At 57.9% G+C, this 26,665-nt stretch overlaps 2 protein-coding genes across 10 annotated transcripts in view; one reads left to right on the top strand and one right to left on the bottom strand.

Annotated features, from left to right (window-relative positions):
* Positions 1-15,335, top strand: part of SGSM3 (small G protein signaling modulator 3) — a 46,888-nt gene extending 31,553 nt beyond the window's left edge. For 2 of the 5 annotated variants that reach the window (XM_036931507.2, XM_036931509.2), the window contains 21 exons: positions 6,063-6,180; positions 6,696-6,781; positions 7,209-7,275; positions 8,917-9,125; positions 9,208-9,315; positions 9,831-9,974; positions 10,211-10,406; positions 10,766-10,911; positions 11,198-11,422; positions 11,788-11,842; positions 12,030-12,157; positions 12,311-12,466; positions 12,641-12,695; positions 12,827-12,876; positions 13,046-13,198; positions 13,381-13,451; positions 13,561-13,609; positions 13,687-13,772; positions 14,378-14,500; positions 14,607-14,667; positions 14,867-15,335. In XM_036931507.2, the coding sequence (XP_036787402.2) occupies positions 6,171-6,180; positions 6,696-6,781; positions 7,209-7,275; positions 8,917-9,125; positions 9,208-9,315; positions 9,831-9,974; positions 10,211-10,406; positions 10,766-10,911; positions 11,198-11,422; positions 11,788-11,842; positions 12,030-12,157; positions 12,311-12,466; positions 12,641-12,695; positions 12,827-12,876; positions 13,046-13,198; positions 13,381-13,451; positions 13,561-13,609; positions 13,687-13,772; positions 14,378-14,500; positions 14,607-14,667; positions 14,867-14,947 (2,259 nt within the window). In that variant the 5' untranslated portion in view covers positions 6,063-6,170 and the 3' untranslated portion in view covers positions 14,948-15,335. The remainder of the gene's footprint in view (positions 1-6,062; positions 6,181-6,695; positions 6,782-7,208; positions 7,276-8,916; positions 9,126-9,207; positions 9,316-9,830; positions 9,975-10,210; positions 10,407-10,765; positions 10,912-11,197; positions 11,423-11,787; positions 11,843-12,029; positions 12,158-12,310; positions 12,467-12,640; positions 12,696-12,826; positions 12,877-13,045; positions 13,199-13,380; positions 13,452-13,560; positions 13,610-13,686; positions 13,773-14,377; positions 14,501-14,606; positions 14,668-14,866) is intronic. The other 3 variants (XM_036931511.2, XM_036931510.2, XM_036931513.2) reach the window with 3 other exon arrangements.
* A 143-nt stretch (positions 15,336-15,478) lies between these two features.
* Positions 15,479-26,665, bottom strand: part of MRTFA (myocardin related transcription factor A) — a 103,178-nt gene continuing 91,991 nt past the window's right edge. For 3 of the 5 annotated variants that reach the window (XM_057486344.1, XM_057486343.1, XM_057486345.1), the window contains exons 6-14: positions 26,117-26,292; positions 25,490-25,618; positions 23,550-23,803; positions 23,203-23,374; positions 21,204-22,199; positions 20,696-20,791; positions 20,143-20,307; positions 19,802-19,859; positions 15,479-16,866 (exon numbers count right to left, since the gene is read on the bottom strand). In XM_057486344.1, coding sequence (XP_057342327.1) covers positions 16,358-16,866; positions 19,802-19,859; positions 20,143-20,307; positions 20,696-20,791; positions 21,204-22,199; positions 23,203-23,374; positions 23,550-23,803; positions 25,490-25,618; positions 26,117-26,292 — 2,555 coding nt within the window. In that variant the 3' untranslated portion in view covers positions 15,479-16,357. Of the gene's footprint in view, positions 16,867-19,801; positions 19,862-20,142; positions 20,308-20,695; positions 20,792-21,203; positions 22,200-23,202; positions 23,375-23,549; positions 23,804-25,489; positions 25,619-26,116; positions 26,293-26,665 lie in introns of all 5 variants that reach the window. The other 2 variants (XM_036931502.2, XM_036931503.2) reach the window with 2 other exon arrangements.

Here is a 26,665-nt window from a genome sequence, read left to right as displayed (position 1 = left end):
ACCCAAGAATGGACTAACAGTTACCAAAGGGATAGGGATTGGGGAGGATGGGTGGGAAGGGAGAGATAAGGGGGGAAAAGGGGCATTACAATTAGCACACATAATGGGAGGGGGGCACTGGAGGGCCGTATAACACAGAGAAGACAAGTAGTGATTCTACAGCATCTTGGTATGCTGATGGACAGTGACTGTAATGGGGTATGTGGTGGGGACTTGATAATGGGGGGATACCATAATCATAATGTTGCTCATGTAATTGTACATTAATGATACCAAAGTAAAAAAAATTTTTAAACCTGAAAAAAAAAAAAGAAATGCCAAGGCGGAAACTGCACTGCTATGTCTGGCCTATCCTTGGAAGCCTCACCAGTCACTCTTGTCATGCTCTGTGGTTAGAGAGGTTAGCAGTGATTCAGAGTGGCGAGGGCCTGTGCAAGGGTGTGAATCATTTGGGGCCATTTTGGAGGCTGGCTATCACCGAAGGCATCTTCGTATGACAAGATGTCATTTGCGTTGAGTCTTAGGAGTATGACTAGGATTCTATCTGGCAGATAAGACCTTGAGAGACACAAGAATGGAGGGATTTGGTCAGCGATGTAGGAAGGCCGGCATGACTATAGTGTATATGCAAAGTGGGGATGAGAAAATGGGAGTAGAACCCAAGCAGAAAGAACTTGTGTTGTCAGAGGATGCGGCCCTTATGCTGTGAAGAGGAAAAGCCATTGAGAGAGTTACAAAGGAGACACAGGAACGAGATTTGTCTTGAGAGAGAGGATGTTGGCATAGGGAGCAGCTGGAAACAGGCACGTGGAGCTTGGGTGAAAGGTGTCAGCCGAGGAAGCAGTCATACAGCTACAGACAGTCTGGCAGGGTATGAGGTTGCCAGGAGGGGCTCCAAATGAGAGGAGCGCGGGCCGGGCGGACCCTGCACACCTTCACGGGTACCCGAGGAAGAGGAAGCAGGCAGGCAACCAGGAAGATCCCCCATATCTGTGTACCCTACCTCGAAAAAAGGACACATATGTTTCCCTTCATTTTCCAATACAATGTTCGTATCCCATTGAACATCTGTTGTCAGGTTTTACTTTTCAAAGCACCTGCAGTAGCACATCACCGGGTTACTCTGGCCCTTCTGGACTTCCTGGCGCTTCACTCTCCTGGTTACTTATCAGTAACTTCCCATGTCCTGTCATTTCCTCAGGATAACAAGCCTCTTCAAGCACAAGTATTGCTGCCTTGCTGCACACAGCTTTGGTGTCCCCTGGCAGGGGTGGGACCGCCTGTGTTGTAGCTGCAGCCCTGGTGTCTTGCCAAGAAAACTAGGTGCCACAGCCAGGGTCGCAGGCCAAGTGGATTAGAGGTTAGGTCTCCTTGCTGTCTCTCGGGAGCACCCCCCAGACACACACAGATTTACCGTGACACCTGATGATCTTTGCTTTTGTGAACAAAATGTGTCTTTTAGGAAATTGCAGGATTGGCAAAGTAGGGAGGAATAGACCCGAGGCAGAGTGAGGAGAATGAACCCTGTGAGCATGTAAGTCAGTTTTTAGAAATTCCTTCTGGGGAACCGCAGAGTTGCTTGCCTCAATCCTGTTCTTCAACAGTTTCTGACTCTCGGAACCCTCTCTCTTCGAGCCGCTGGGCAGCGAGGGACATGGCCGTCTCGGCTGCTTCCCCCAGCGCCTGCCCACCGCTTTCAGGAAGGTTTCCATAGCGACTAGCGGCAGGAAAAACCTGCCCGCCTAGCCTAGCAGTATCCTGCTGGGAACCCAGAGGCCCAAGGGCAGCCCGTGGGAGACGCGGAGACGCGGCTCACTCACTCATTGCAGGGACCCTCCAACATACACCCTGAATCCCACCGTTTCGCACTAGTCCCAAGGGAGCCACCCCCTGCCTTGCAGCCTTCTGGACACAACCACCGGAGAGCTTATCAAACCTAAGTCAGACTCGGCTCATCTCTGCTCAGGACCCTCCTATGAGGTCCCGGCTCACTGAGAATAAGATTCTAAGCCTGCACCAGACCCCTGCATCTCCCACCATGCTCCCTCCCTTCTCTCACCCCACTTCCCCTTCCCCTCCTCCCATCACCCCCTCCCCTCCCCTTAATGCCCCCTCCTCCTCTCTCCCTCCCCCCACCCCCAGCCCCAGCCCCCTGGTTGCTGCTGCTTCAGCCCCCAGGCATGTTCCTGTCTGAAAGGCTTTGCACTTGCTGGACCCCTCTTCACTCTGATAGCCACAGGACTTATCCTTCACCTTCAGTTTTGGTCTTTGCTAAGATGTCACTTATCCTCAAAGAGCTTTTCGTGACCACTTTACACACAGAGCCGCCCTCTTCTGACCTTGCTTATCTCTCACAGTACCGGGACCCACCGGATCCAGCACAGCTGTGTTTGTGCTCATTGACTCCTGTAAAGTCCTTGCTGGGACTTTTGCTTTTCATTGTTGCCTCTCAGCCCTTAGAACCACGCCTGGCTCGTGGTGGCTCTCAGGAATTGTCTGTTGAGCGAATGAATGACTAGGAGGCAAGCTAAGGTCAGGAAGGGGTGCTGCTCACTGAGAAGTGTCCTCCCAGGCCCTCAGTCCTCCAAAGCCAGCAGCTCATTTGCTCTACTACAAGTAACACTTGCTTCCTTCACACTTTCTCTGTCCTTGAGGAAGAAACAATCAATTCCCTGCCTCTGAGGATGAGTCTTTCTCATGATCTCGACTAGCATGTATCACATTGAGCCATATGAAATTGTCACCTTCACAGGCTGTGACCTGAACATCAGCAGTATCGCAAGGCTTTTAGTATACTTGGGTGTAGAGGGCCCAGATGGCAACAACTTCCTAGAAATTAGCAGGACTGTTAGAGAATTGCCTGATGCTTTACAAGTACTTGCTGCACGTGGACAGTATGCTCAGGGCTTTGTTTGCATCCTCACTTCATCCTCATAACCATCCATTTTGTGGATGAGAGATTCACAGAGGTGAAATAGACTTGCCCAGGGTTATACTAGGAGGGGGCCAGCAGAGCTGGGACGTGAGTCCACATCTGACTGGCTGGGGACATCTTCCCTTTAACTGCAGTGCTGCCTGGCCTTTGCACAAAGGTGTGCAGAGATGAGCTTGGAAGCCACCCCCTCCTAAGGCTCCCTGGTGCTGCGTCCAGTGGGGTCATAGCTGAGTATTGGGTCCTTTTCCCAGCACTGTCTGTGACATCGTTTCACCAGGTGGGATGGGGGTAGCATGTGTCTTGCCAGTGGGTTTCAGCCCCGGACAAGTTCACTATGGATTCAGTGAGACCGAGGATTGATAATGGAATGTTCTTGGGGTGAAAGGGTTTATACCCAATTTTATTCCCACGGTGGTAGGTCAATCACTAGAATCCCGCCCACTCAGAGCGAGTCTTTGTGCAGCAAGCCAGTCTCTGCCTCCGGGCCCCTCTGCCCCTGCGCCCCTCTGCCCCTGCAGCCGTCTCAGCCTCTGTCCTCGGCGCTGCCACCACTCCAGCCTCTGCTCTCCTGCAGCCTTGCAGCCCTGCCACCGTGTCTCCCAGAGCACTGGGTGGGGCTCTTTATATACAGTCAGTAATGACATATTGCCCACTTGTGTAGTGAGCTAGCTGACCACAGCCAGGGGAGAATCCTGGCTGCAGGAACCTTCCCTCTATCTGCAGCGTGTTGTAAGAGGGCACAGTTGTTGGGGTCTGTTTGGAAAACTGCATGGGTCTCTTCTGGGCTTATTTTCTTTTGTATAAAGAATAGAGATACCTATTTCAAAATCTGTTGTGAATTTTTAAAACTAGCTCAGTTCTTTTAACTTGAATAATGCTCCACCCAGCACAAAATTCTGATTCAGACTAGGCCCCACATATCTGTTATACTGAAGGAGACATTACATTTTCATTATTGTGCTCACCCAAAACAGATGGGCCTGGGGTGGCTGGCCTGTTAGGGAAGTGGGTTCTGCCATCTGGGTCTCAGCAGGGCTTGTCTGGAAGCAGGAGGGAGTGGCTCTCTCTCGGCACCAAAGGCTCCATGATGGGCATTTAGCCCAAACTTCACATGGCCAGGTGTGTCTGGGGGCAGGAGGAGAGGTTGGTGACCCAACTGAGCTGCCCTTAGGATCTACAAGATGACTCTTTCGCCCCCAGATACGCAAATGTCTTTAAAGAGAACTGGGCTCTTTCACTGCCCATCCTTCAGCATGTGCTCATGTTAGGGTCCACGGGGTAGTGTCGTCTCAGCTCCCTTGACGTGGTGGTTTGATTTTCCTTTTTTGTTCTTTTCTCACTCACCTGACCCTTCAGGCTTACCCAGAAGCCCCAACAGCAGGATTCCGTGGCGGAGAGCACAGAGAGGCCAAGCTGCCGGGGCCGGGGCAGAGGTCCAAGCTAGGTGAACTCAGTTCCCAAAACCAGAAGGCATCTTGTCCTAAATAGCTCAAGCACATACCGTCACTGTTACCCCAAATTTATTCATGGAGTAAAGCATTTCATTCCACAGTTAGAAGTAAAAGTCTTAATATTCATAAAAGGGCTGAAAAAACTACTCCCAAAACTGCATTTCGTTAAGCTCAAGTGGGTGATAATAGTCTTTCTAGTTCTAATAGGAGCAGGTTGGAAATAGGAAGTTAGAAAGTTAGAGGAAGCTACTAGTGCTGACACCCCAGTTGATGGCTTTTTCCTATTTTTTTAAATTGAGATATACATGCTATAACACCTATCATTTTTAAAGTATACAATTCAGTAGTTTTCATATTTCATAATGTGGCACAGCCATTACCACTCACTCCAGAACATTTTTCACCTCTCTAAATAGAAACCCCATTAGCAGTTGTTCTGTGAGGCCCTCGCCCCAGCCCTCGGCAGTCACTGACCTCATTTCTGTCTTTGTGGAGGTGGCATCTTCTGGACATTTTGTTTAAATAGACTCATGCCATATTCATCCTCTTGTGACTGGCTTCTTTCACTTAGCCTAATGGTTTCAAGGTTCATCTGTGTTGTAGCATTATCAGTACTTTGCTGCTTTTTACAGCTGAGCAATATGCCACACATTTGTATATCCATTCTTTAGTTGTTGGACATTTGGGTTGTTTCTACTTTTTGGCTATAATAATGCTGCTACAACTTCCACGTACAGGTTTGTGTGTGGACATGTGCTTTCATTTCTCCTGGGTGAATAACTAGGAGTGGAATTTCTGGGTCATCTGATGATTCTGTGTCTAACTCTCTGACGAGCCCTGTTTTCCAAAGTGGCTGCACTGCCTGCACTCTTCATCCCACCAGCAGTGTCTGAGGGGGGCTCCATTTCTCCATGTCCTCATCGTCGCTTATTATTGTCCGCCTTTTCAGTTGTAGCCATGCTCACTGGGAATGAAGTGGGGTCTCGTGGTAAGTTTTGATTTGCATGTCCTTGCTGACCAGTGATGTCAAGCACCTTTTTACCTGCTCTCTGGCCATTTATATCACCTTTGGAGGAATGTATATTCAAATCCTCTTTCCATGTTTTAGTTGGGCTATTTGCACTTCTATTGTTGAGTCCTTATTTTTTAAGGAGACACAAAAGGGAGAGAGGCAGGGATTTCAACAGTGACAGGACAGACTTAGATTACAGTTCCAGTTTCCTAGCTGTAAGGCTAGTGGATAATGAAGTAGAGCTGATTGGTGAAGGGCACTGTCAGCGTGGAGGCAACTGGAGGTGTGATCAGAAGTTGTGTTCTATTTAAATGATTCCTTAGAGATTCTGGCTCAAGGAAGCCTATTTGATGAGGTTTTGGTGGGGAAACACTTGTCTGAGTGTACGGCATCGGGAAGTCTGTATGCATGATCCTCTCCTTCCTTAATAGTGAGGGGAACTGAGTGGACACTCCCCTGGGCTCAGAGCTGCTAAGAACGTTGGTTTTGTAGCATCCTCACAGTGTATTCTCTTTTGGATGACACGTTCAGAATAGGAGACTGTTTCCTTCCTTCCCTGACCAGTCGTGGTGGCCCACTGCCTCTGGCCACAAAATCAGAGCCGTGGCTGGAAAGACTCCCAGGAGAGGAGCTGCTTGAGAATGACCTTCTGCTCTCCTACCAGGGCAGATGTTTCTGGACCAGCTGAAGCCTGAGGAGCCGTCCGGCCACAGGATACTAGACTAGGCCACTTGTGAGCTGGATCTGCAGGAGACTTGCCTCGCCTCTCCACATGATGTCAGGTGGGAGGCAGGCACCTGGGCCGGTGATGGTGGGAGAGGCTGTCCAGAGAGGGGTTCTTGCCCAGGAGAACCCCCTGGTGGAGTGGAAGTGGGCTCATGTGTTTTTCACGTGCCTTTGAGGGTCACACAGAGCATTGGGTGAGAGGTAGAGAGAGGAAGAGGTCCTCTCTGGGCGTCTTGGGGTTTCTACAGCTGTCTTCTCAGCTCAGGTCTCCAACTTCCCCTGAATCCATCCTCTCCACTCCCTCCAGCATTTAAATCCTCGCTCTTAGGTGGAGGAAGAGGCAAGGAGATGATATTTGGTTATGTTTTGTAATATGCTGCTTTTCCTGTGCTTTCTGCCAGAAAGGTGCCCGTTTCCAGGTCCCGTCCCCTGCTTGCCCCCCCTTAGGTGGTGCGGTCCCTTTACCTCTGGCGCCCTTGTTGCAGGGTTCAGTGGGAGGGGATCCCAACTTGAATTTTACCGAGTAGTCAGCATTTCTTTATCTCTTGTTCCTGGTCATCTTCGATTTTAGGAAGCCACATCCCTCCTGCCAGTGGCCCCTTCTCAGCCCTGACTCCAAGCATGTGGCCCCAGGAGATCCTGGCCAAGTACACGCAGGTGCAGCAGCTGCCAGCCAGGCGCTGAAGGGGACTCCCTGCAGCAGCTTCCTGGGAGCGGTATCTCGGGGCAGAGGCCACCGCCAGCAGTGGTGTCTGCTCCACTTCCCCTGTGACTCGGGGGTTAGGCTGGGGGAAGTCTCCGGGCACTGTGCACTCAGTACTGTGGGCACACAGAGGCGCATGAAACATGCTTCCTTCCTTGATCTCACTCTTCCCTCTGAGGGGGACAAGGACAGTGCTGGGGAGTTCAGGAAGGCAGTGGCTGCTGTAGCTGAGTACTGACCAGGGGCTCCAAGGAAGGGTGGCCTTTGGCCTGGGCTTTGAAGGCTGGGTGGATCTCAGGCAGCAGTGTGGGTGGCGTCTTCTAGAACCTTTGGTCCCAAACTGGGGGTGACGCAGCCGACCCTTCCTGATCCTGGTTCTAGAAGGAAGAGCCGGAGGAGCAACCAGAGTCCGAGTACGATGAGTTCGGCTTCCGCACGGACAAGGGAGGTAGGATGAAACGCCCGTGCCTTCTCCCTGGTGTCCCTGGGGAGGGCTGCCGCCCCGGGGACTCCTGGCACACAGCCGCAAGGTGTGCCCTGGAGAACCCACAGTTGCATCTGAGGGCGACGCTGCTAGAAGTAGATGGAGACCTCTGATGTTCTCCATGTGGTAATAAAAGTGATAGTGTTCGTTGTAGAGAAATGGAGAAGAAGAGAAAAGTGTACGGATTAAAACAAATCAACCTGCAGGCTTACAACCTGAAGGTAACTGCTGACGCTTTAGTGTACTCCTTTCCTGGCTTTCTGTATGTGTATGTGTCTATACTTTCATAGCTAAGATTCTGTCACACGTTTTTATATTGCTGCTCTGTCTCAACATTATACTGTCAGCATTTTTTCTGTCACTCAAGACCTCTTTAAAAGCATATTTTTCAAAGTGGCTGCATAATATCACATTATAATGGTTTACTGTAGTATTTTTATAACAGCTTTTCTGTAAGCGGACCTGTAGGCTTTTCCCATTCCCATTGTTTTCTACTGTAAATACACCTGGTGGTTCCCAAACAGAGTATTGGGAAAGCCATCTGCCAGAACCCAGGATCTGTGACTGGAGAATTTTAATTGGCTGAAACCAGTCATCTTCAGGTCACTCGTATTTCCAATTCTGACAGTTTTCCTTGTTCTCTAGTTTGCAGGCAGATATTTGGAAGTTAGAAGCTGGGCCTCAGAGGAACACACAAAACTGTCTAGTCTAATGGAAATATTCTCTATCTTGAGGGGGATAGTGTTTAGACATTTGTCTGTTGGTACTCACCAAAGTGTACACTTAAAACACATTGCACTCCATGTAAATTCACTAAAGGGGAAGGTTTAGAAACCAAGGCTGTAGGCGTGGCTTTGCGGTGAGCGAGGGCTGACATGCGCCAGCATTGCCCAGGGCTGCAAGAGCCCTGCATCCCTGCCAGCATTGCCCAGTGCCTCACACAAAAGCGAAGGTAGTGTTGCCCTCATGGAGTTCCTGGGCATAAACAAACAAATGTATGGTATGTGGGGGCGAGAAGAGCTGTGAGACACCTCGGGCTGGAGGCGAGGGGAGGCGTGTGTGTGAGATGAGGTGGGGGGCAGGGTGGATTGGGGGGGCATAGCTCAGCAGAGGGAGAAGCAGGAGGCCACAGGAGCCCAGGCCACGGCCTCTCAGGTGTCATGTCTAGTGGGGCAGGCGGTGCTGGAGGGCCCTAAGCAGAGCGACTGGCTGACGCGTGTCTTAGAAGGGGTGCTCTGACTTCCCTGTGGGGACAGCCTGTAGGGAGGCGGGAGGAGGCGGTGTGGCCATCCAGATGCAGCCAGGGCCTGGGCTCCAGCGGCAGCTGCAGGCGCTGGGAGTGGAGGGAGTCAGCTGCGTCCTGGAGGCAGAGCCAGCAGGGTTTGCTCAGGGACTGGACATGGCGTGCAAGTGAGGTTTGCTGGTCGGGATGCCCGTGGGATGTGAAGCCAGAGCCGTGGGAAACTGCTTGGAATGTGGCTCTGGATTTTGGAGACAAGATTTGGACACTGACCTGAAGCCCAGGGTCCTCTGCTCTGGAGAACACAGCAGGGAGTCGTCGTTCTTCCGCCTGCCCCCACGGTGCCCCTGGCTGTTTCCCGGCAGATGGTGCCGAGGCTGGTCCCAGCAAGCTGCTGGGTGTGTCTCTGCTGGAGGACCCTCCGCAGAGGCTGCGCTGGCAGGCCCACCTGGAGTTCACCCATAACCACGACGTGGGGGATCTCACCTGGGACAAGATTGCTGTCTCTCTGCCACGCTCGGAGAAGCTTCGCTCGCTGGTGCTGGCTGGCATCCCCCACAGCATGAGGCCACAGGTGAAGGGCGGTGGGGCCGCAGCAGGCCGGCGGGCCCAGGTGTCCCACAGTTCTGAGTGTTCATGGCAGCCCCTCCCCTCAGCTATGGATGCGGCTCTCTGGGGCCCTACAGAAGAAGAGGAATTCCGAGCTGGGCTACCGAGAGGTTGTGAAGAACAGCTCCAACGATGAGACCATTGCTGCCAAACAGGTGAGGCCGGGCAGCACAGGGGCCCTTCCGGAAGCATCTTCTGGCCGGGTGCTCTGCGGACCTGCAGGAGGGCAGGGTGGCCCAGGGCAGGCGGCAGTGTGCAGCAGTCCTGGAGAGTCCTCTCCCAGAAGTGTGCCTGGGGCAAGCTTGCTTCCACCTGGGTCTTCCGTAAGCAGCAGGGAGAGTTGGCAGGAAGGCCATCAGACGCAGGTGCACACCGGATCACCTGCAGGTTTTAAATACAGATTTCCAGGCCTTATTTCAGAGACTTATTCTGTAGTTCTGGCTTGAGGCCCCCAAATCTAATTTATAAGATCCCCCATTGAATCTGGTGGAATCAGCTCCACACTGGCTGGGCTCTGATCCTGCAGGGAGGAAGGTAACTGACAGGGACGTGAGGACTCCCCATCCCTGCTTGGCTTTGTCCTGCACAGGTATCTCCCAGCCTCTCTCATGAGGTCTCAGCGTGGAGGGAGGGGGCTCACAGTTCTCACTGTTGGGGGGGCTGCCAACAGATCGAGAAGGACCTGCTCCGCACCATGCCCGGCAACGCCTGCTTCGCCACTGTGGGCAGCATTGGGGTGCCCCGCTTGCGCAGGGTTCTCCGAGCCCTGGCCTGGCTCTACCCGGAGATTGGCTACTGCCAGGGCATGGGCATGGTGAGCTTCCCAGGAGGGAGGGGTCCCCAGAGGTGTCTCCAGGTCCCACGTGAGGGGGCTCCCCATCCAGGGCAGAAGGATGGGAGGTGGGAGTCCCCGAGGAGGAGCCGGGCTGCCAAACATGGTGGTTCCAGCCCTGAGGGTGGCGTGCAGTCCATGAGGACCCCAGAAGGGGTGCGTCTCCTAATTTGTCTGGAGACCTGAGTAGAGGCTCCTTGACCCCCTGCCTTGGCCAGGTGGCCGCATGCCTCCTGCTGTTCCTGGAGGAAGAGGACGCCTTCTGGATGATGTGTGCCGTCATTGAGGACCTGCTCCCTGCCTCCTACTTCAGCGCTACCTTGCTGGGCATCCAGACAGACCAGCGGGTCTTGCGCCACCTCATCATCCAGTACCTGCCTCGCTTGGACAAGCTGCTCCAGGAGCATGACATTGGTAGGAGCCAGCGTCAGTCTTCGTGGGGTCCTGATGCCCTGGCTCAGGCGCCACAGATCGGGGGCCTCCGGACACCGCCAGCAGAGGACAGGGCAGCTGGCCACCATGGTCGGGAGGGAGGAGCTCCTCTGACAGCGGCCGTGCCGTGGGCCCAGCATGCAATCTTCACTGCCCTGGTCCCCAGTGTCCCCTGAGACTTTGTCTCCTGTCTCCCCTTGGAGCTGGCAAGGCCTCTTGCCATTTTGGGAGAGCCACCCTCCGCCTCCCCCCCAGCTCACAGCAGGGGGAGCCCTCCCCTCAGGCTGTGCAGTCCCGACTGTCCCCGGTCCCAGCCGCAGGGGCTCCCTCTGTGTCCACAGAGCTGTCCCTCATCACGCTGCACTGGTTCCTCACGGCCTTCGCCAGCGTGGTGCACATCAGGCCGCTGCTGCGCCTCTGGGACCTGTTCTTCTACGAGGGCTCACTGGTGCTGTTCCAGGCCGCGCTGGGCATGCTGCGCCTCAAGGTGCCACGCCACCCGCTTCCCAGAGGAGGGGAGCCCTGTGGGCCCAACCCAGCTGTCCTAGCACCTCTCTGGGGGCCGCCGGGGTCCAGCCTGCAGTGCTGCGGCCTGAGCACTGGTCCCGCTGAGAGGCTCCTAGGGAGGGGGACCCCCTGGGACCAGGGGACTCCTTGTGCCCAGCTTGATCAGGGAAGTCACACATGCCTGAGGGGTGGCTGGGGTCAGCTCGCAGGCCTGGTGCAGCACAGTGAAACCCCCATGTCCCCATTCCCTCCCTCGCATGGCCCAGGAGGAGGAGCTGATCCAGTCAGAGAACTCAGCCTCCATCTTCAACACACTGTCAGACATACCATCACAGATCGAGGACGCAGAGGTGCTGCTTGGGGTGGCCATGCGCCTGGCCGGCTCCCTCACCGAGGCGGCCGTGGAGACCCAGCGCCGCAAGCACCTGGCCTACCTCATCGCAGACCAGGGCCAGCATCTGGGGACCGGCGCTGCCACCAACCTCTCCCAGGTGGGCCCCAAGGGAGGAGGCCCCACCTCACCCACAGCACGGTGGTCCCTGAAGCAGCCCTTCCCAGCTCTGCTGCTTCTGGCCAAGCTCAGCCCCCAGGGCCCAACATGGCCCAATTCAGACCACAGCTGTGGAGAATCCGCCGCCTTGGCCTTCGTGCGTTTCGGCTTTGAACTGTGCTGTTGGGTGTAGGACAGACCAAGCTTTAACTGACAATACACTTCTGACCCTCAGAGGCCCTTTCAGATGAGGGAGCACGAGTGAGGTGCCGCCCGGCCTGCAGGGAAGGGCTGTTAGCCACCTCCGGTGCTCAGGTGCCCTCTGCCTGACCAGGGCTACCAGTGACTCGCTGTCCCCGCCTGCAGGTGGTTCGTCGCAGGACCCAGCGGAGGAAGTCTGGCATCACCTCACTGCTCTTCGGTGAGAACTGCTGTGGCAGCCAAGCCCTGGGCTGAGCCCAGACTTGTGGTGCTCACCGCCACGGTGAGGCGGGGTCACAGGCCAGGGCCATCCAGCCATGTAACCCGGTGTGAATTTAGTACCTTGCTCAGAGTTGGGAGGGGGCCAGGCAGGGGCCATCGCTGCCATAGTTCTCTGGACCTCCCAGGAGAGGATGGCCTGGAGGCACTCAAGGCCAAGAACATCAAGCAGACGGGGCTGGTGGCCGACCTCCGGGAAGCCATCCTGCGCCTGGCTCGCCATTTCCAGTGCACAGACCCCAGAAACTGTAGTGTGGTGAGTCCTGGGCTCCCAGGCCTTTCACCATGCTCGGTTTGGGGGCTTTCCTTCCCCAGCCCATGCCGAGGTGGTAAGGAGGGGGTGCAGGTGGATGGGGGTCCTCAGGCTGAGGCATCTCCCCCTTGGTGAGACTTTCTGCCGCTCTGGCAGGAGCTGACCCCAGACTACAGCATGGAGAGCCACCAGCGGGACCACGAGAACTACGTGGCTTGCTTACGCAGCCACCGGCGCCGGGCCAAGGCCCTGCTGGACTTTGAGCGGCATGATGATGATGAGCTGGGCTTCCGCAAGAATGACATCATCACGGTGCGTGGGGCAGCGCCCGCCGGTCAGGAGGTGGCGCCACCTGCTGGCCCAAGGCCAAGGGCGGCAACCCCTCCCTCCGAGACCTTCCGTTGGCTGGCAAGGGAGCCAGATGGCGAGCCAGGAGCTGGGCCCAGGCACGCAGAGCCTTACTTCCTCCTCTTCTCCTCCACGCAGATCATTTCTCAGAAGGATGAGCACTGCTGGGTGGGGGAACTGAATGGCCTGAGAGGTGAGGCCTGGTCCCGAGCTCTGATGAGGAGAGGAGGCGGGCTGAGCAGGGAAGCTGGGTGTCCTCAGCCCCCTGGGGGGACATGTTGGGACACCAGCTGTCTGCCTCACAGGGCCCTGCTTTTCCCACAGGCTGGTTTCCAGCCAAGTTTGTGGAAGTCCTGGATGAACGGAGTAAAGAGGTAAGAGGGTGCAGGCAGGGCTGTGCCCGGGAGCTGCTGCTGCTTGACCCCGGCAAGGGCCTGTGTCCCAAGCATGGGCTGGCTCATGGCGGGGGCTGTGAGGATGGGGAAAGGATGTCTGGCTGCAGGCATGGGGCAGGGCCTCTCAGACCCCATCCCCCATCATCAGTATTCCATCGCGGGGGACGACGCTGTGACAGAGGGGGTCACGGATCTTGTTCGAGGGACCCTTTGCCCGGCCCTCAAGGCCCTGTTTGAGCATGGATTGAAGAAGCCGTCCCTGCTTGGGGGCGCCTGCCACCCCTGGCTGTTTATTGAGGAGGTAAGTTGGTGGCTGGACCTTGGGTCCCTAGCCCCGTCCTTTTTCCTTGGGCCCCTGGGCCCCGCGGAGCAGGCGCAGGAGCTGGTGGAGTGGCAGTGTGCCCCGTTGCTCCCTGTGGCTTTGACGTGGTACCTACCATCATCCCTGACACTCACTGCCACCCCCCACCCCCGCCCCCACAGGCTGCTAGCAGGGAAGTTGAGAGAGACTTCGACTCGGTGTATTCGCGACTGGTGCTGTGTAAGACATATAGGTAAGCAGGCCCCAAGACGCCCACCCCGTGTCCCCTGGGCAGCCTAGGGCAGGGAGTGGCCAGAGCCCAGCCCACTGGGGAAGCACTGGCAGCTTCGGGCCCCCTGCAGGTTGGATGAAGATGGCAAAGTCCTGACCCCAGAGGAGCTGCTCTACCGGGTAAGCAGGCTAGTGGGCAGGGCAGGCCTCCTAGGTTGGCAGCTAGGGGCACTTGAGTGACAGCTGTGCCCTCCCAGGCTGTGCAGTCTGTGAATGTGACCCACGACGCTGTGCACGCACAAATGGACGTCAAACTCCGCTCCCTCATCTGCGTGGGGCTAAAGTGAGTCCCGGCCGCAGGCTCAGGAGCTGGGTAGACAGAGAGTGGGAGGGGTGACTACAGGGGCTGTCCTCCAGTGCAAGACCAGCCATTGCTCTGTGGCCGGGGGAAGGCCCTCGGGCAAAGGGCTCACCAGATGTGCAGCTGCCCCAAGACCCTACAGAGGGGCACCTGCCTGAGGCTCGGACTTGAGCCAGGGTGAACGTGGTGCTGGATCTGCCTTCCAGGCGGCTCCGACCCAAGGCAGGGTGGGAGGAGGAACGGTTTGCCTCGGTGCAAAGGTCCCCAAGACTTGCTGGGAATATGGCCACGGGCCCACCAGGCTGGCAAGTGTGCACCCCGCTCCTGGACCAGCACTGGATGAATCTCGGAGAGGAAAGAGCTGTGGGAGGATGGGTTGGGGGCCATGGGGACAGTGGGCCGAGTGTGTCTCCTGGTGTAGAGGAGCCGGGGTAAGGCCATGCTGTGGAGCCTCAGCTGAGAGGGAGGGGGGTGGGTCAGCCAAGGAGGAGGGAAGGGACCGAGAGCCCAGGCCAGCACGGGAGGGCAGAGCCTCCCCGTGGTCCTCGAAGGATCGGGTCCATAGCCCCATCCCTGCCTGTGCTCAGCGAGCAGGTCCTGCACCTGTGGCTGGAGGTGCTCTGCTCCAGCCTGCCGACAGTGGAGAAGTGGTACCAGCCCTGGTCCTTCCTGCGTAGCCCTGGCTGGGTCCAGATCAAGTGCGAGCTCCGGTGAGGCCCCTGCCACCCTGGGCTTCTGTAGCCCCAGCCTGGTGGCCTGGGGAGTGGGGCAGAACCGACCTGCAGGTAACTGACCTTCTTCCCTCCTCCCCTCCAGTGTTCTCTGCTGCTTCGCCTTCAGCCTCTCCCAGGACTGGGAACTACCTGCAAAGAGAGAGGTGGGTGCTTGGCCCTGGGATCTGCCTTCCCCCAGGGGCTGTGGGGGTGGGGCAGATCACCCCATTCACTTCCTGGGACCCTGATGCTGGCATTGCTTGTAAGAACCACTGTGGCTACTGCCACCTTGGGCTTCCTGTGTTCCCCAGCACCCCCTGCCTGTGGTCCATGACAGTAAGGGGGGGGTGTCCCTGTGTGCAGGAGGAGAAGAAGCCCCTAAAGGAGGGTGTTCAGGACATGCTGGTGAAGCACCATCTTTTCAGCTGGGACATAGATGGGTGACGCTCTCCCGCCAGTGGCCTCGTCACACCTAGGCCTCCCCCGACCCATCGGCCATCAGCAGGGCCCTGGGCAGTCTGGGCCTGCTTTGGGATGGGGTCTGAGGCAGCTCACGCCCAATGCAAGCTACAGGGTCAGGGGAGGAAACCCAGTGGAGCTCTGGGTGAGCCCCACAGTGCGGTGAGCATCCCGAAGTGCCGTCGGAGGGTGGGGGGGGTCCTCGCTCGTGCTCGGCCAGGGATTTTACAGGAGTCCCTGCCCAACTTCACTGTTGATACTGACCGAAAGCCTTGTGAGGAGGTGGAGGGCCCCTTTGTCCTGTCAATTTTTGCTCAGGAAGGGAATGGCAGTGGCGAAAGGTTTGTAAATAAATTGTCTTTTAAGAAAACACCTCCCATCTTCTGTCCGGCCACAAGGTTCTGCCCTCCTGGAATGCACAGCCAGGGTGGGAAGGTGTGACACCGGGGGCTGGAACACCTAGGACCCAGCCATATGGCCCCTCTGTGTGGACTGAATAAGATGAACCAACAAAGCAATGGTTTTGTTTTTATTTTAAAAAGTCCACACATTTCCCCCACCTCTCTATCCCAGCACTGGTTTTGGGGCTCCCTCCCTAATCCCCTATGAGTGACAGTGACAGGCCAGGGGGAGGCCAGGCCCCAGAGCGGTGGGGGCTGCAGTGAGGCAGCAAGACGGAATGTGGGCAGCCAGGAAGCCCCTCTGCCCTTGTCTCTGGTAAGAAGCAGGACAGGTGGGGTGTGGGGTGTCTACACGTTAAACACACGTGATGGGGCCGGGCTGAGCTGCATCTGGCCCAGGAGCAGTGGTCTCCAGGCCCTTCCCTATGTGCACAGGATGGGAGGCGGCTGTACCAGCCTCCCACCCCCCAAAATATATGCATGTATGTATGGCGATAGATATGTACACCTGTACAGAAAATGTTTGCCAACAACCACTAAATGGTTACACCCCAACACTAAAATGGCAATGAGCCCCATTCCCACCCCACTCCCAGGATGCCAGGAACCCCAGGGTCAGCATCCCAGGGAGGTAGAGGCCCAGCTAGTTCCTCCCTCACAGGAAAGGTGGGGGGACTTGGGTCTTGCCTGCCTGAGCAAGCTGCAGGTGGTACACCTCTGACCTCATAGGAAGAGGTGATGTAGAATGCCCCCGGCCTGCCCAAACCCCAAGACCCTGGGGGGAGACCCAGAGCAGCTGCTGGCAGTGTCTCTCCTTGGTGAGCCCAAGCCAGGTGTAGGGACCCCCTGCTCCAGCCTCGCAGGGAGAGAAAGCAGGGCGATTGTCAGGACGACCGCACGAGAGGCCGGGCCAGGCAGCAGAGAGCCGAGCTCCCTAGTTCCCGAAGCCCACCAGCCCCGAGCGCCTCGGTCCCCTGGCTCTGCAGACTGAGAGCTACAAGCAGGAGTCCCAGTGTAGCTGGAGGTCGTGGCCATCGAGGAAGTCCGTGGAGAAGAGGCTGGGGGCTGCGGTGCTGAGCGGAGCCAAGCTGAGTGCGGGGCCACCTGACGACAGCTCCAGCCAGTCCATGCTGTCCAGGTGGCCATCAGCCAGGTCCAGGCCCACGCTGCCAGGCTCAGCTGCAAAGTGCAATTCCGAGGTGTCCATGGGTGAGGGGGGGTGGTCCAGGATAGCAGAACTGCTCAGCATCTGGCTGTGGAGGTCGTCAATGAGGGACAGGGGCTCTGGCCCCTCGTGCCCACCAGTCAGCAGGGGCAGCCCCGTGCTGCTCTCCAGGAAGTCCTCCAGGCGCCCAGGGATGGCTGGCGAGCCCGACGGCGGCAAGGCAGCCTGGGGAAGCTCCGCAGAGGATGGGGACTGCGTGGCCAGGGGTGACCCGCATGTCGAGGGGGGCTTCTCTTTCCCTGGCAGGGATGGTGGCTCCTTGAAATCTGCTGAAATTTCTGCCAAGGAAGTAAGTGAACGGATGTCAGAAATCAGGCCTGAAGAGGACCTGAAATTGGACTCTAATTTACACTGTAACTCAAACCAGGTCGAAAATCCAAATTTAGGAACTAAAACTATGAAAGTCTTAAGAGGAAAACACGAATCTTCATGACAGTGGATTTGATAATGATTTCTTGGTTATGACACCGAAAACCCAGGCAACAAAAGAAAAAACAGAAATTTAAAACTTTTGGACGTGAGCTTTTAAGGGAATGAAAAAACAGCCTGTGGAATGGGAGGAAACATTTGCAAATCACCTGATAAGTGATTCATATCCAGAATAGGTAACCCAACTGAAAAATGGACAAAGGACTCAGACATTTCTCTCAGAAGGCATGGCAAGGAGCCCCACCCCCACTGTCAGGGCCTATAAGCACACGACTAATAATGTTGAGCATCTTTTCATTAGGGAAATGCAAATCAAAACTATAAACACCCCTTTGTTGAGCTATTACTTTAAAAATTGAAAAGTCTTGGTGAAGATGTAGAGAAGTTGGAACCTTTGTGCATTGCTGGTATGAATGAAAATGGTGCAGCTGCTGTAGAAAATAGTTTTCCAGGTCCTCAAAAAATTAAATACAGAATTGCATATGATCAGCAATTCCACTTCTGGGTCTATATTTCCCCAAAGTGAAACCTACTTCTATACATAACAGTAAGGTCATAACACTTACTCATAAGAGCCAAAGGATGGGGATGACCCAAAAGCCCTTCAGTAGGTGGATCAATCCAATGTGCTCCATCCATACGATGGAGTATTACTCAGCCACAGAAAAGGAAATTTTGACAGGGGCTACATGGATGAGCCTTGACACTAGGCTCAGTGAAAGAAGCCCAGACACAAAAGGACAAACTATGACTCCACTGATCCGAGGTCCCTAGAGTCATGTTCAGAGACTCAGTCGGGGAGAGGCTGCCAGGGGCTGGGGGAGGTGGAAGGGGCACTAGTGTGTAATGGCTGACAGGTATCAGGATAGGAAGGTGAAAAAATTCTAGAAATGATGTCGGTGATGGCTGCACACCACTGTGAATATATTAATGCTGCTGAACTGTACGTTTAGGAATGGTTAGAACGGCAAGTGTCACATTTTACCAGACCAGGCCTGCTCTCTGCTCTTCCAGCTCCCATCTTCCCATCCCAGCTGGACACTCACCAGATGGCCAGCTTCCTCCCAGTCTTGGCCTGACAACCTGCCTGAGTGCCACCTCCAGTGACACTGCTGGGCCCACCCACCACACTCAAATGCTCCCTTCGGGCATCCTTGCCACTTCTCAGTGTCCTTTTTAGGACAGGCAACACCCCCAGCCCCCTTCCTCTTCGATCTCTTCAGTGCTTGAACTTAAAGGCCTGTTCCCTCCCTCTCCGCTTCTAGCCCAATCTTTCTTGTCCTGGGCAGCCTTGTCCTCCCAGGTCAGGTTCCTGTCTGGACACCAGGAACTCCTCCTGGGCTTGAGACCAGCCTCTCCAGCTGCCCCTGAGCCTGCTCCCCGAAGCCCAGCAACTGCAGTGCCACCACGCTTGTTAGAAATGCACCTCAGGCCACACTGCAGACCCTGGGACCTGGGGGTCTCCCTAAGACTAGAATCAGCGGCCTGGAGAGTAACGTCAGCTACTGAGCTCTTTGAGAGAAAAGCTGCCATTTTAAAATGCACAGATCCACAGCTGAGCTCTCGCTTTCCCCTCCCCGCGGAAATAATGAAGCACTAGGAGGGAAGCTGCCACACACACTTGCTGTCTTGGCTGCTGCCACCGATGACGTCCCCCTAGTCCCTGCTGAAGCCGGCCCACCTGTTCCCAAGCAGGCTGCCGTCCAGACGCTGTCTGGCCCGCCGGGCCCCTCTCCAGCCTCAGGCAGGCACTTGCCCACAGCCCCACTGCGCAGCTGGCTGAGGTCACCAACGGCCACAATGCTAACCCTTGACCAGATTGTTGGTCCCCACCTTCCCTGACTGCCCATCAGCAGCTGGTGGCTCCAGAACACCACCCTCCTGAAGGCACCCTCCCTGCCTCTGCCCACTGCTCAGCCCTGTCCCCTCTGTTCACCCAACCTTGTGGCTACCCATGCCAATCCAGATGCCAATTCTGAGTCCTGCCTTCAGCCCTGGCCTTGACTGGGCCTTCCAGGCGACTTGCCTGCTGGGCTGACTTGGGACACATCTAAGCCTGACAGGCTGTATGGAGGGCACCCTGCGTCATGCAGCTACACCCCAGTACGTCGGCTGAAACCCTTGGCCTCGTTCCTGGCTGCTCTCCTGTGCTCTCCCCATTCCTAATCCACGAGGAGACCAAACTGTCTCTCTGCAGAACACACCCTGGCGCCACCCCCCCGCTCCCTCCAGATCACCATCCCCCCGCTCCTGCTCTTCCAGCTGGAACAGCCTCCACGTCCCCAGAATCAAAACCTGCCATGCCAGCCTGAGTACCCCCTCCTGCTCCCTGAGCTCCTGACACACCTGCCCTGCCTACCAGCCCCACAGGCCCTGCACCAGCTCCCCCAGAATGCCATGGCTGCTGAGACCGCTCCTTTCCCTACTTTTCACGGAACTTACTCCTCCGACACATGTCACTTATTTACTGTTGACCTCCCACACCAGCCTGGGAGCCCCGCAAAAGCCTACACCTGTGTTTTGCTCCCTGCCACATCCCAGTTGCAGGGCCCCACGCACAGCCCTCGACAGAGCAAATGTCAGCTAAGGACTGCAGCCCACACTCTAGCTCAGGCCCCAGACATGGCGTGCTGCTCAGCTGTCACTACGTCCAAAGTACAACGGCTGTCACCCATTAAGTGTTCAATAACTAAACCAAAACCAATAAATCAGCCAACCTAGGGCTAGAGCCAACCTACAAGGAAAGGAGGAGGTAGGGAAGGCAGCTTGGGGTGTGAGCTTTACCTCCACTCTGAATAAGAATGTCGAACAAGTCATCCATCTGCTGGCTCGAGGAACCATTCTGTGGGACAAAAATAGAAGGAAAAAAAACCGGATGACAACCTAGATCAGGAGGCCCCAGCCTGGCTCAGGGCACAGGCCCTTCCTACTACAGAGCCCACCAGCCTGTGCATAGGCTGGGAGCCCACACTCACCGTGCTGGGTCAGGCCCCCGCTCCCCTGCCCCGAACGAGCCATCCCTAGGGCCTCCCTATCCTGCCGACCCTCCAGCTGGGCTCGGCCCGGAGCAGGGAGCCCAGCCCGCAGCCCAGGCAGACACTTGCCCTTGCCCAGCCCCCATCTACCTTCTTCACCTGCTGTCTGGGCTGCTGGCTCACGGCTTCCTCATAGCCAGGTGGCTCCTTCTTCAGAAGAGAAGTGGGGGCCCCAAGGAGGGGCTGTGGTGGTGGGTGCTCCAGGTCTATCTGGGCTGCTGGGCCAGGGGCTGGAGAACCAGGCTGGGACAAGGGCTGGACGGATGAAGGGTGAGAGCCAGTGCGTTCGGTAAGGGAAGCCAGCCTAAGGCCCAGGAGGCAAGACCAGAGGCACCTGCCTTCCGGGCCACAGCTCTGCTCTCAGAAAGCTTTCATGGAAGCTACTGGGGAAGAAGGGATATGGGATGGGAAGGCCCTGACCCCGAGGGTGGGGTACACGGGGTGATGGGGTGACTGGCTGCCTGGGATTTGGTACAAGCCACACGGAAGAGGGAGGGGGCTCTGGCTGATCCCCCTCCTCCCTGCCTGCCTGAGGCTGCTCAGGGGCCCTCCTCTCCTACCCTGAGGTGCCTGCTCCCTGTCACTGTCCCCACCCCAAGCCCTGCAGGACCAGAAGACCACACAGAGCCTAAAGCAGCCTCACCTTTGGACTAGGCTGGGTGGAGGGCCTGGGCTGTGAGGACTGTGGCAGCAGGGAGCCCGTTGTCAGTGGCACTTTGGTGGGAGCCAGCTGGTCTGTCTGAGTGGAGGGAGGGGAGTGGCACTGACACCCAGCTCCACGCGGCAGCCTCCAGCCAGACCCTGGGCCAGAAAGCCCGCAGGGGGCTTCCCTGATCCCTCACTCGGGGCTCGCTCCGCCCCCACAGGGCACGGGTAGGCAGAGGACCCTGGCCTGGGCGAGGCTGCTCTGGAACCCTCGGCCCAGGAGCAGAAATGTCTGACACTGACGGCCAGAGAGGTGGGCAGTCCCTGATGGCTCCGCTCATGGCTGCCGGGTCTTGGATAGGACCCCCTTCCCAAGTCCTAGTATCCCCCTGATGATGTCGGGATGGGCAATCCCTCCTTTTGGAAAATTAAGGGCAGCCAGTGTAACCTGCCCGGCCTCGGGGTCCCTGGTAAACCGGGCTGTCTCACCCACCCCCTCCGGGTACCTGCTGGGAGCTCCCGCTGGCCAGGCCAGAGCTGTCCTCGTTCTTATTGGTCATGGTGAGGACAAGGTGGGTCCCTGTGCAGTCAGTGAGGAGGGTAGGAGGTGTGACCCCCTTGATGAGGCTGGGACCCTGTGGGCCCAGAAGCAGATGGGGCGCGGGGGCCGGCTCGGGCTCAGGCAACACGGCTTCCTGCTTCACCACCACGGCACAAGCATCTACGTGGTGGGCAGTGGGGGCCGCCAAGCTGGGGCTGAAGGGGTGGGTAGGGCCCGGGGTCTGCCGGCTCAGCTGGCAGCTAGGGAAGCCGCTCTCCTGCTTCACTGGGGTGCCCAGTGGGGCCGGGGCCGGGGCCGGGGCGGGCTGCTGGGCCCGCTTCTCCTGCTCCAGCTGCAGCCGGAGCCACTCCACCAGCTGCTGCTTCTGCCGGAGCATGCGCGTCAGCTCCTCGATCTGCTTGTCCTTCTCCTGCAGCATCTGGTCCTTGTCCCGCCCCTCCAGCTCCGCCCGCACCCCAGGGCTCAGGCAGCAGGATCCAGCCCGCGGCCCCTCCTCCTTCACGAGGATCTGCAGCGGTGAGGCCTGCAGCGTGAGCTGGGTCAGGGGCGATGTCACCATCTCACCAAAGGTGTCCCCGGGCGTGGAGTTCTCATCGCCCGTGCTGAGCAGTGAGCGCTCTGAGGGCGTGGGAGACACAGGAGGTGTAGAGCCCGTGCTGCCAAATTTCACCACTCCGTTGCTGGTCACCGTGGCCACAACCACCTCGGCTGGGGTCAGGCCTGCCGCCACCAGCGCAGGCCCCGTGCTCAGCCGGGCTGCAGGGAAGGCTACCACCACCTCGCCAGCCTTGGGCAGGATGGGGGTGGCGGCCGGGCCCTTGGGGGCTCCGAGGGCAGGGCCGGCTTGTTCTTGGTAGGCTCGCAGGCGCTCGATCAGGTCTGTCTTGGTGCCTGAGACAGGCAGGGACCGCAACTTCAGCTCCTGCTTCAGCTCTGCCACCTGGGAAGGGGGCTGAGAGTCAGGGCAGGAGGGTGGCCAGGGCGATGGGAAGGGGGAGCTTCTCGTCCGTCGGGCCCCAGAGGGCAAGACGCGTGTCCCGGGCCCGGCTCCTCCCCTTCCCTATCCTCACCACAGCAGGGTCCTGGTGAAAATGCTCCCACCATGTCTGGGCACGGCCCCTGCTGTCCCCAGCCCCAGCATGGTGCCCAGTGCTCAACGAATACTCAACTGAAGGGACTGGATTTTACAGATGACAAAACTGAGCTCATGAAAGTAAAATCACTTCTTCAAAACTTTCAAAACTACACAGCCGGTGAGTGGCAGAGCCGAGTTAAAATTCGGGTCTGAGGGATTCAGAAGCCTGTGGCCAGCTGCCCCCACAAGGGCTGCCATGGGCAGGAGGGGCCGGCCTGGTTCAGAGGACAGACTCTCAATGGGGGACTTGGTTCACTCCTGTTGATCAGGGAAGAGGGAACAGGCCAGGCCCCAGGCAGGTCCCACCCTCCAAAGCCCCGAGACGAGTGCAATGTGCGCCCCAAGCGCTGGCGTCCCTCTTCCCCAGCAGAGGCACTTGGACAGCAGACTCGGCGCACTGAGTGGCCAAGTGGGAAAGTGTTCAAGGGGGTCAGTCCTGAGTGTGAACCCTGGCTGTGCCACTGGCCAGATCTGTGGCCTTAGTAAAGCCCCTTTACCCCTCTACACCTCCACCTGCTCGTCCTTAAATGGGGCAGCGCTCTAGGCTTCACACCATGGAGGCCAGGGGAGAAGAGTGTAAAAGGGCTGAGTGAGACCCTGGGCAGACTCTGGCCAATGTTAATGGTGGTGGTGTGACGAGCCAGTGTCACAGATGACGAGGGCCAGGCAGGCCTTGAAAGCAGGGTCCAATCACCTCTACTGGAGAACAGAGCCAGCCATTTTCCCTGAAAACAAGCACCCGACAGCCCTGTGGAGGCCAGGTCGGCAGTGGCTGGAGTCTTCCAGTGGGAAGGGGGTGCCCACTCACCTTCATGTCATCCAGGTTGGCAGGCAAAGCTCCTGGCTTGCCCGCCAATGAGGTGCTGTTCTGACGAGCCAGCCCACTGGGCCCAGAGGCGCCCGAGCTCGAGCTACTATTGGCAGCGGAGAGGCTGCGCATCTGGGGGGCCCCGCTGCTTCCCAGAGCTTCGCCTGCCGGCCTGGAAGGGCAGAAGCAAGCGCCATCACACATCCCATCACCCTCGGCCTCAGCAGGCTGGGCAGAGGGGGCCGAGGGGCGAAGGCCCTGTGTGCAGGCCCAGACCAAAGGGGTCCCCACCACTGGCCCGGCCGGTCGGGGAGCAGGGCCTCCCGGGCAGGGCGGGGCGGGCCTACTTGGGCGGGGCGGGCAGGATGGTCTGGTAGTTGTAGTGCTGCTGCTGCTGCTGGTTGAGGATCTGCAGCTGCAGGAAGAGCTGTTGCTGTTGCAGGATCTTGGCGTAGGACGAGTCCATGGGCGGCGCCCCCTTGTCCTGCTTTTGGTCCGGGGGGATGTACTGGTGGTACTTGAGCTTCTTCACCTTTGGCTTCAGCTCCTTGGCTTTCTTGCTGCGCTGCGACTTCTCACCGGCAGCCTTGGGTTGGCTTTGCTGAGGCACGGGAGGGAGGCCCGTCAGCCGGCTGCCCGCCCAGCCCACTCTCCCCTGCGGACTACCGGACCCTCCAAAAGCAGGGGCTCAGCGGTGCCCAGGAGCACGGCAGGGAGGGCGGGGCTTGGGCTGTGCACGGCCCCTTCTTCCAAGAGCTTCTAGGCTGAAGGGAAGCCAACCAAATGCAGACCTTTTTGAGCAGAGGAAACTCAAAAAGGCAAAAACAGCTGGCGTATAGGCACCCTGGGTCTTTACAAAGCCCGTGTCACGCAGACCTGCAAAAACCCTGCCCAGGCAGGAACTGGCGGGTCCACCTGCACTAAGCAAAGGGAAGGCACCTGCACAAGGCTGCACAGCGCCCCTGGCCTCCCCACGCACGTGAGGGGCCTGGCTCCACACTGGGGACTCCAAAAGCTTGTGCCCATGCCCTGGGCTCAGGGAAGGGTGGAGCTGGACGAGGGCAAGAGTCAGCAGGGGGGCACTGTGGAGAGCCTGCCAGTTTCCAAGCAGAGAATGGCAGGCAGGCCCCAGTGCAGGGCCGAGGGCACGGCGGCACACAGGGAGGGAGGAGGCTGAGAGAGGGGCCTGGGGAGCACCCACAGAAAGGGAGAAGGCCGGGGGAAGCAGAAGAGAGGGGCACCACCCAAGGGGTCCAGAGACGGCTGGGGGCCAGGCTTGGAGTCTGGAAGCCTGGAAGGAGCAGTGCACGGGGAGTTGCCCGCAGGGGCTGAGGTGCAGCCAGAGAGAGGAAGGAAGGGCAGACAGACATATGTGTATATATATATATATACACACACACATTATTCTTTGAAATGTGTGGTGGGCAAAGGAAGGTACCAGTTGTGTGACCAAATAAGTTTGAAGGAGGAATTTGGAGTGAAAAACTGTTGACATCTGTGGCCAGTCAGGAACAGAGGCAAGAGAGGTGCCCCTGCTGAGGGAGTGGCCCGGAGCTCTAGGCCTGGTGACCCTTGGACTGTGCAGGGCCAAGGGGTCTCAGAGCCAGTGCAAGAGAGTCGGGTGTGGGGTCGGGGTGCCACGCGGGAGGGCTGCCCCAGGCTGCAAGCAGCAGGAGGACAGGAGCACAGTGGGTGTGTGTAGGCAGGGGCAGGGGCAGCCAGAGGGGGAGATGAGACAGGGAGGCAAGTGGGGGTGGGAAGGACAGAGAGCAGCAGCCCCGAGCTGCTCCACTGGGCACAGACAACCGGGCATGGCTCCTGGTGCTGCCGAGCTTCATGAGCCTCGGCGCCAGCACTGTGTGCCCACCCCAAGGGCCCCAGCACACGTCTTGTGGGGTGGGTGGCAAACCCTGCCCCTTCAGGTATTGCAGGGCAGGCCTGAAATATTCTCCAGGAGGAGAATAAAAACAAGTGTGTGACCTTGGGTCCTTTGCTCCACTTGGGCTTTGTTGCTGGCAGACCAGGGCTCTATCACTGCCTCGCGAGGCTGCGAATGGCCCGGAGGGGTGTGCTTTCACAGGGAGGGTGGGAGTAAGAGCCCGGGAGGCCGAGTCCAGAGCCTGGCACACAGCACCTGGTAAGTGGTGGCTGTGACTGCGACAACCAGTGTTCACAGGGAGACCCGAACTGCCATATTACCTCGATGACCTTCAGGGGTCTCCCGGTACCCCTGGGCTCAGAGGGACATGGGGAGGAGAGCAGAAGGCCAGGGGCTGGGGAACTGTACCTTAATGAGCGTGGGGGCGGGCTTGGCAGTGGGGGCCACGGTTCCGTTGGCAAGGTTGGGGGGCAGAGGAGGCTGCTCTGCCAGGAGCGTCTCTCCGGAATCCGCGCCCACGGGGGGTTGAGACACGACCTGGGAGAGAAGGGGGAAGTGAGGACACCCTGGCCGGCTGCCCCAGAGGGCGTGGCCACCTCCAGGTGGCAGTACCCATCCCATCCCTGCCCTGCCTGGGGGGGGCGTCACTGTCAGGGGGTGAACGATGGACAAAGACCCCGGGGTTGACAAGAGCAGCCCTCAGGGTGGCAGACGCAGCGGGGCCGGAGAAGGGGAGGCGGAGCGCAGCGAAGAGCCCCACACAGGAGAAGCAGGCAGTTCCGGGTGAGCGGGCGTGGGCCAGGCCAGGGAGGCTTACGGGTCTCACCACGTGGCTGCCAGCCCACGGGCACCACATGGCACTGCAGCCTGGCCGAAAAGTCCCACTGCCAACACCTCCCACTCCACCACCAAGACTCAAGCAGCTGGCGGCTCCAAGCCACCCGGGCAGCTCCCCAGCTTCCCTGGCCCACCTGACCCATCAAAAACCACTCTAGGCAGTGCGAGCAAGTCCCAGCGTCCGGGGCGGGAACTCACCTGTGTGGGGGATACAGAGGTGGCACTGGGCAGTGGCTCGCTGACCCGGGCTTCCAGGGGTGATGGCACTGAGCCCTGGGACTCATGGCTGGCAGGCTGCTCAGGGGATAAGGCATCGCTGCTGTCCTCATCGAAGGAAGAGCTATCTGCTACTTTCGGGTAATTCACCTGGCCCACTGAAAGCCAATGCCAGCATGAGACTCCAACTCTGGCCCCAGCAAGTGGGGAGCCAGGCCGTCCCGGCAGGGGACCCAGGCCTTGGCTCCCACGCCCCACGAGGCAGACAGGAGAAGGAAGACCAGCAGCCAACCCGCCTTCTGGGTCCTGAAGAGCTCTAGGCAAGCTCTTCATCAGGATCCAAAACATAGGCCAGGAAGAGTCCCTCCCAGGAGGCTGCAAACGGGGCCCCCTGGGTGAGGAAAGCCCAACCTTTATTCAATCTCCTGCTTTTAACTCTATGCTGCATCAACCTTCCAAGTACGGGTTCCATCCTCCCTCCCTCCCTCCAGCCCAAGGCCTCCATCGGATCTACTGCCTGCTGGGAAAGGT

This window comes from Manis pentadactyla, chromosome 10 (assembly GCF_030020395.1).
Source record: "Manis pentadactyla isolate mManPen7 chromosome 10, mManPen7.hap1, whole genome shotgun sequence".
Taxonomy (NCBI): domain Eukaryota; kingdom Metazoa; phylum Chordata; class Mammalia; order Pholidota; family Manidae; genus Manis; species Manis pentadactyla.
The sequence above is the reverse complement of the archived record's forward strand: the minus strand, read 5'-3'. Positions and strand labels throughout refer to the sequence as shown.